This window comes from Mustela lutreola, chromosome 2 (genome assembly GCF_030435805.1).
Source record: "Mustela lutreola isolate mMusLut2 chromosome 2, mMusLut2.pri, whole genome shotgun sequence".
Classification (NCBI taxonomy): Eukaryota; Metazoa; Chordata; class Mammalia; order Carnivora; family Mustelidae; genus Mustela; species Mustela lutreola.
The window spans coordinates 15865243-15873086 of NC_081291.1; the positions used below are offsets into that span (position 1 = coordinate 15865243).

The 7844-nt window shown below is 56.5% G+C and overlaps 1 protein-coding gene across 1 annotated transcript; it reads right to left on the reverse strand.

Moving 5' to 3' along the window:
* Positions 1-3923: 3923 nt before the first annotated feature.
* Positions 3924-5481, reverse strand: TMEM158 (transmembrane protein 158). Its single transcript, XM_059160673.1, has one exon. It carries the CDS (start codon positions 5462-5464, stop codon positions 4571-4573), a length of 894 nt encoding a protein of 297 aa, XP_059016656.1. The 5' UTR covers positions 5465-5481; the 3' UTR covers positions 3924-4570.
* Between the last annotated feature and the right edge of the window lie 2363 nt (positions 5482-7844).

The window sequence follows — 7844 nt, forward strand, 5'->3', positions numbered from 1 at the left end:
GCAAGTGCAGAAAGTCCCAGGTCCTCGGCATCCCAAAAGCTCACCCCAGGACTCTAGGAGATAGTTCGGGCAGTGGGAACATCAAGAAAATGCTAAGGACGTGGCAGGGAGACAGATTTAATTGTCCTGGGTGTGCAGCAGTCATGCCACCAGTCCTTATGGGACCACAGGGAATCCTTACCCTCTTTGAACCGTGCTTCGACCCGTCCTGTCCTGGGTGTGGCAGAAATCACCGCATGTCAGTGCTGGCCTGGGGGATGCCAAGGCTGGCCTGATAGCTGGACAAGAGGGATGAGAGAAGAAGGGCTTCCCAAGAGGCAGTTAAAGGAGGAGGCTGTGGACCGTAGGAGTCTGCTGTTAGGAGAGCACTTGGCTTTGGAGCAAACCGCAGGAGCTGAGCAGGGACGGGCTTGAGGTGGGAGTGGAAGAAGTTATTCCGAGCTGATGGGAAGGGGTAGGCACAGAAGAGTGGCTTCTTGAAGATTTCTGAGAGCCAGAGACCAGTAGGACTCTTGCCTTCAGGGCAGGGCTCAGGAAAGACAGAGAGTAAGAGAACAAGAAGTCCCAGAGGCCAAGACCTGGCAAGGAAGATCTAGGGGACCCCAGGGTCTGCGGAGGCGGAGTGTGAGCAGATTTTGTGGAGCGATTTGCCCTAAAACTGAAGCCTGAGCAGGGAAGAGCCAGGGAGAGAAGGCAACGCCTGGTCAGTGCCTGCCCACTGCGACTGCAGTAAGAAATCTCTGTTCTATTTCATTTATGCTCCGTGAGCGGTCCTCCCTTGCTACCGCCCAGAGGGTCAGGCACAGTAGAGCCAGGAAAGGCCAAGGCACTGTCTCTAGAGGATTGTCCTGCGATGGAAGCAGGGGTAACAGAAGGGCCACCAGCAAGAGACCAGGCAGGGGACAGCTCTCTGAGCACCCATAACGAAGTGTGAGGTGTGGCCACCCCACAGCAACCCGATGGGTCTGGGGTGCTGGTCTCTGCCCTTCTGTCCTCTCCTTGGAGACATTCTCTCCCACTGTTCCCAGGGAAAGGCTCAGCCACGAACCGAATGTCTGTATTTGCTCTTAATGTTCCCAGCCCCTATAACGCTAAACCTCTCCTACCTATTTGGGAAATGTATGATTTCTCCCCAGTGAAAGGAGAAAAATGGAACAGTGAAGCCCAGCCACCTTCTTGCCCCGAATGTCAGTGAATAAGTCATGTCTGGGCAGTGGGAGAGGGGCTACGTCAGGAGAGAGGCGGTGTCTGCTCTGACTTCTCTGCTCCTTTCTCCCCATTTTTATTCTAACTGCACCCCCCCCCGCCCTTGCTCCCTACATGACTCCTACATCACAGGATCCAGAGTGCATTTTTGTCCTAATCTTTCAGATTGAATTCTCTGGGGGCCCACTTTGCCCAAAGTGGAACCACTATCAGGCTGATAAATCTCCTTCACTTATGAAATCCTGAGGGGCAGTCTAGCTGCCAGTGTGGGCAGGTGATATGGAGACCACAGGAGGAGAGTCTCGGGATGGCATTCCTGGGGTAAACTCTTTGTCTGCTCAGCAAGTCCTGGGATTCTGGGTGCCTTGTCGGTCACAGTGGTATTGGGTGTCAATGCTGTTCCTGCTACCAAGTTCTGCTCTCCTCTGGGGACTGGAAGCACGACTTCCTCGGCTCCTCTGTTGTTGGGTGGGGCCGTATGACTCCTTCCAATCAATGAGCGGACAGAATGTGACTTCTTGGCTGGAGCCTTGAATCGCCTTGAGTGAGTTTCCTTCCTCCTAACTGGGTGATGTGGCCATACCGTCAGATCAAAGTCATCCTCAGCCTGGATCCCTGAGTGACTCCAAAGAGCAGAACCGCTGCCGACTTTGGCCGTATGGCATAGGAAGGAATATGTTTTTCTCGTGTTAAGCTGATGAGCTCTCAGGATGGTAAAGTGCAGCAGTGTCACCCAGCGGATGCTGGCTGATACCATCATTTGAGAAGGAACAGGAACAGACTTTCTTTTGACATGTGTATCTAGGAGGCGTGATTTTTTTTTTTTTTTAAGATTTTATTTGACAGACAGAGAAAGAGAGCACAAGCAGGGGGTGCAGCAGGCAGAAGGAGATGCAGGCTCTCCACTGAGCAGGGAGCCAGACCTGGGACTCGATCCCAGGACCCCAGGATCATGACCTGGGCCGAAGGCAGATACTTAACTGACTGAGCCACCCAGGCATCCCTGAGGCCTGATGATTAAACAAGCATTGGCATTAGGGGATGGTGCCCTTATTATCGCTGATTGTGGAAATTACAGAGCTACCCAAATGGAAGAGAAAAAGTAGAAACGTGGGATCTGGGTAAAAGAATTCAAATGGAGGGGTGCCTGGGTGGCTCAGTGGGTTAAGCCTCTGCCTTTAGCTCTGGTCATGATCTCAGGGTTCTGGGATCTAGCCCTGCATCGGGCTCTCTGCTCTGCAGGGAGCCTGCTTCCTCCTCTCTCTCTGCCTGCCTCTCCTCCTGCTTGTGATCTCTGTCTGTCAAATAAATAAACAAAATCTTAAAAAAAAAAAAAAAGGAATACTTAATGTGCACTCCAGAATTACAAATACTGTGATTTTACTGTGAAAACTGACCAAGGGTAACAGTTATTGGTGTGTCTCCCATTAGATAACACAGGGCTGGAAAAGAGTGCAGCTCATTGACCCCCTTGCTTTGGAGCTTAAGATTTACAGGGACTTGCGAGGCTAGTAGGTTTGCATCACATTGAACTTCAACTTTTTCTAGACTGGGAGGAGGAGGAAGAGGCCATCACCCTCTCCTCCTCCTCTCTCATGGCTGGCCTTGGCCAGAGAAAGCCCGAGGTTCCAAAGAGGCAGACGGGTAGTTGAAGCTGCAGGGCAATGACCCAACCTCTTCTTCGGTTCCAGTGGAGTGGGGTCTCATGTCTTTGATATCATAGAGACAACCCAAGATAAAAGGAGGCTACGTATTTTGGAGGTTCCCTTCCGCTAGCCCACAGTTCTCAAACTTGACACGCATCAGGGTCCCTTGGAGTACGCTGGCTAAAACGGATGAGTGGGCTCCACCTAGAGTTTCTGATTCAGTTGGTCCTGGATGGGGTCTCTATTTTGCATCTCTAACCAGTTCCCTGGTGCTGCTGGCCCAGAGACCCTACTCTGAGAACCACAGCTCTGGGACAATATCAAGTATTCACTCAAAAATGGGGAGGAAATGGAACAAGGGAAAGTAGTTTTAAAATCTTTTAAAGAGGTCTTTAAAATGGTTTTTATATGGAGTCAATTTAAGGACTACTCATTTATCCTTCTTCTGAAAACCAGGAAAAATCTGAAAGTACTACCCAGCAGACATTACACCGTGGAAACCAGGAGTGAGGAAAGTCTTGTGATCGGGAACTAGAGTTGGTTGACCAAGGTCAATCAAGAATTGACCTTAAAGAAAAAAAATCTTATTAATGCCAAAATAATATCACAGGTTTTAAAACTAGCTTTTGAAATGTGCTCCTATAGGAACACTTAACACATATGAAATGGAAATCTACATGCTTTTTAAAATGAGTCGTTTCCTTGAAAGATACCTTGCTCAAGGGATATTACTGACTTTACCGTTTTGGCATTTTACTGGGTCTTTCACAGACTGTGAGGCAGGGGACCAAAAGGCAAATGACATAAAACCCTGTATGCCCCGTGACAAATGTCAGTGAGGCTGGGGGTGGGGATGGGTGGTTACTGGAGGGCAGCCTGGTGAGAGCTAAAACAATTACCATTAGGGCAAGTAACATAGTTTCCATCTCCTGCCTCGCCTACACAGGCAGGGAAGACAGCATCAGCCCCCCTCTCACTCTGGAGCATCCCTCCTTCAGGTTTCAGGGCAACAACTTGTAATTCTTGGATTCCTTTTCCTAAATCAAATAAAGAAAAAGCTACATACGCATCTCTGGAGGAAAATGTCTGTATTAAAAGCCAAAAAACCACAGAAGTACAAGAAACGCCTACCAGGCCACGTCACTGGATAGATCGACTTGGAAAAGGTTCATAAAGTTCATTTTTAGCGGTAACAATATGTGGGTGTGAAATCTTTCCCATGCCTCCCCCCCACTTAAATAAATTAAAAAACAACAAACTTCAAATACTATGTTTGGATACAAAGAGCTTCTCTTCCTACAGCAATAGCAATTTGATTTTTTTTTTTTTTTTACTAAAACTTTCATTTAAAACAGGTATTAAATATATAAAACAAATACACAGGATTTGGTCATTTTCTGCCATGAATATAGGGCACGTGGGTGCGGGGAGGGAGGGGGGCAGGGGGATACAATAGAGGGGAAAGGGCCCTGTCTCCCTCTTGTCGGTCCTCCTAGCTGCGGATCCCACCCTTCGGGCGCAAGGGCTGGCACCTGCCTTTCGGAACGACGCGCGGCGCGCAGGTCGCTGGGCCAAGTCGCTGGGGCCCCTTCGGCGGCCCCCTCCCCGAAAGGAGAACTAACGGTCACTACAGCACGAAGCACACGGGCCGAGTCTCCCGGCGGGAAAGGCACCCGAGAGCGCAGCCACAGGGCGGACGCGGGGAGGAGCGGGGCGGGTCACTTGGCCGCCGCCCCCGAGGTGACGGCCGCGGCGGCGGCGGCGGCGGCGGCAGCGGCTGCAGCGGCGGCGGCGGTGGTCCCCGCGGGCACGGCGGCGGGGGCGGCGGCGGCGGCGGCGCTGGCGGTGGTCCGACGCTGCTCCATGCCGTTGGGCAGGAAGCCGGCGATGATGGGCACCGGCCAGATGAGGGCGGCCACGCTCCACACGACGATGACCAGGGTCATGAAGCAGGCGACCAGCGTGGACTCGATGGGCTTGCGGTTCAGCCGCCAGCCCGGCTCACCCTGCAGCTCCTCCAGGCTGAAGTCCAGGCAGCAGAAGTGCAGCGGCTCGCCCTGCAGCCACAGCGGCCCGGGGGGCTCGGCCGCGGGGTAGGCGGGCAGCGCGGTGGGCGCCCCGGAGGCGGCGGCGGCGGCGGGCCGGAGGCGGCCCGGGCGGCGGCCGCGCACCCAGCCGCAGCCCACGCAGAGGCGCAGGTCCTGCTGCGCGCCGCCGGCCGCCAGCCCCAGGTGCTCGATGAGCAGCGGCGGCCCGACGCGGTGGAAGGCGGCGGCGAAGAAGGCGCGGCCGTGCGCGTTGGTGGAGAAGAGCAGCAGGTCGCACTGGAAGCCCCGCGGGCGGCCCCAGCGCACGAGCAGCGAGCTCAGCATCTGCCGCTGCACGCTGATGTTGCACGGCGCCGCCGCCGCCGCCTCCTCCGGGCCCGGGCGCTCGGGGGGCCCGGGAGCCGCCGAGGCCAGCAGCCGCGGGGCGGCGGGCTCGCCCGCGGACGACGCGTTCACGGAGGCGTTGGGGGGCGCCCCGCCGAGGCCCGGCGCGTCCGCGGCCCCGCCGCGGGCGGGCGGCAGCGGGCAGGCGGCGGCCAGCAGCGCGGCGAGCGGGAGCAGCATGGCCTGCGGCGGGCGCCTACGCGCGCGGGGCGGGCGGCGGCTGCATGGCGCACGGGCGACGGGCCGGCGAGCGGACGACGGGACCGCGGGAGCCGGCAGCCGGGCGGAGTGGGGGCGCGCCCGGCACCTGGCAGCCCGCGGGGGCGGCGCGGAGGCGGCAGCGGCGGCGGCGGCGGCTCGCTCGGCACGGGGATCCCTCCCGGCCCGGCTGCGTCTGGGGTTCCCCGCCGCCCCCGCCGCGGGGGCCCTCGGACGGCCGGGCTGCTCTGCAGGGCCCGGCGCTCGCCCGGAGCAGGATTCCCCGACTCGGCTCCGCCCCCCGCGCGCCCCGCCCCGCCCCGCCCCGCCCTCCGCCCGCCCGGCTGCGAGACTCGAGGGAGGGCGGGGTTCCACGGGCCCGGCGGGGCGGGACGCGCGCGGGGAACCGGGCTCGGACCCTGCGGCGGGCGGGAGGCCGGGCCGGGGGCGGAGCAGTGGGTCGCAGGAGCCGCGGGGCGGGGGTGGGGGAGAGGGACGTGGCCCCGCCGGGGGAAGCGGCCGGCGCGTCCGACTCCGGGGCGGGGGTGGTGGGGAGGCGGCACCGGGCGAGAACTGCGTCCTGCGTGGGAGACCATCCCGTGATCGCGCGGGAGGGGTGAGCCTGCGAGGTCGCGCCTTAGTGCCCACCGCGACCCCTCTCGTTTTACAGAAGGGGAAACTGAGGCCAAGAGCGGATACCCCAAGGCCACCCTCCAACCCAGAACCAGGACTCCGGGCCACTAGGCTTTCTACCTTTCCACGGTAGAAATCTCAAATCTCCAATCGGTAGAGTTTGTTTTTTAATACGCCTCGGGCACAATAGACCCAGAAGCGGCACCTTGAGGAAAATGCTAAGAACTCTCTGGAGTTTGGGCTGCAGATGGGCTGTGGGAGTGTGAGCCCAGCCAGCAGCGGTGCGGCTCCAGAGGTGCTGATGGGGAGTTTCACTCGCAGGAAACCGCTTCTCCGGAGCACAGCCTTGGTTGGCAGGTAGTCGAGTGTTGGTCTGTAGAATCCATGTCAAGGGACGATTCCCGTTAGGACAGCAGGTTGGGGTATCAGTCAAGAACAAGGAGCCACGATCAGATTTATATTCTTTAAAAAACACTTTCCTAGTAATGTGGCCTCTTACACTCAGGGTCGGGGTGCGGGGGATCACTGATGCCCTCTAAGGGAACGCACCCGTGGTTTGAAGCCATTGTGATCCGTGAACACCAGCGATTCCTGAGTCTGAGACGGAAGGGGTGGAGGGACACGCAGAAGCAGCCAACAAAATGGCCCTCACAGAGGTAAGTTTCCTGAACAGAACTCCATTGCTAGGCATTGTGGCTGGTTACGTTTCTGGAAGCTTTGTCCATTATTTCTAACAATGAGTAAAAACCAGGAGGAGAAAGACCTAAAAACAGCCTCAAAATATCGGAACCTACCTGGCCCCTTTCCAGCTGGGGGAGTCATTATTCTGATCTGGTCTTGGTTTCTCCATCTGAACAGTGGGGCTGGGGTACCTGTCTAGGAGGGATACTAAGATAAATATACCTGATCCAGTGTCTGTCTGTCCACAGATGTGCTCACATGGTGGCTGCTATGATGTTCTTACTACCAGTCCTGCCTGATGTGGGTGTCTGGAACGATCCTTGGTTTCTATAGAAATGGTTAATCTCCCTGAGGGGATAGGACTCCCCTTTTGTTTATTCCTTTTCTGTTGGGAAGTGGTGTGCCCAGAAAGAACAGTGTGTCTTTTCATGCTTTTATTATACATGACTCTTCCTCCAAGCCTTGCATGTCGGGAACAGAATCTGTCAGCCGCCAAGTAGGGGGACTGAGCAGTGTGGCTAGTGATCAGCCCAAGAACATCAGGGCATCTGAGGGCTGAGCGAGGCCCAGTCTTGAAGGTGGGGGGGGGGCATTCTAAGTCTGGTCACTGTGTACAGCAGTGGAGGATACTCTCTAGTGTTTCAGCCACGGGTGGGGGCTTCCTGGCTTTGTCTGGCCAGTAGCGAAGGCAGCAAGAAAGGGAGCAAAGTTCTGCTGGGGGGGCGGGTTGGGTCAAGTCGTTTGCTGCTGAATTGTACCACCATAGCCCCGTGTCCTGGCAACATGCCCTCTGCCCACTTTTTCAGCACATACCCCAGACTCTGAGACCTCACATGCAGAGGGACAATTAAGCGTGTGTTTTCTAGATTGATCTGTCTTTTTTTAAAAAATATGTTCTTTTATTTATTTATTTGACAGACAGAGGTCACAAGTAGGCAGAGAGGCAGGCAGACAGAGAGAGGGGGAATCAGGCTCCCCGCCAAGCAGAGAGCCCGATGCGGGACTTGATCCCAGGACCCTGAGATCATGATCTGAGCCGAAGGCAGAG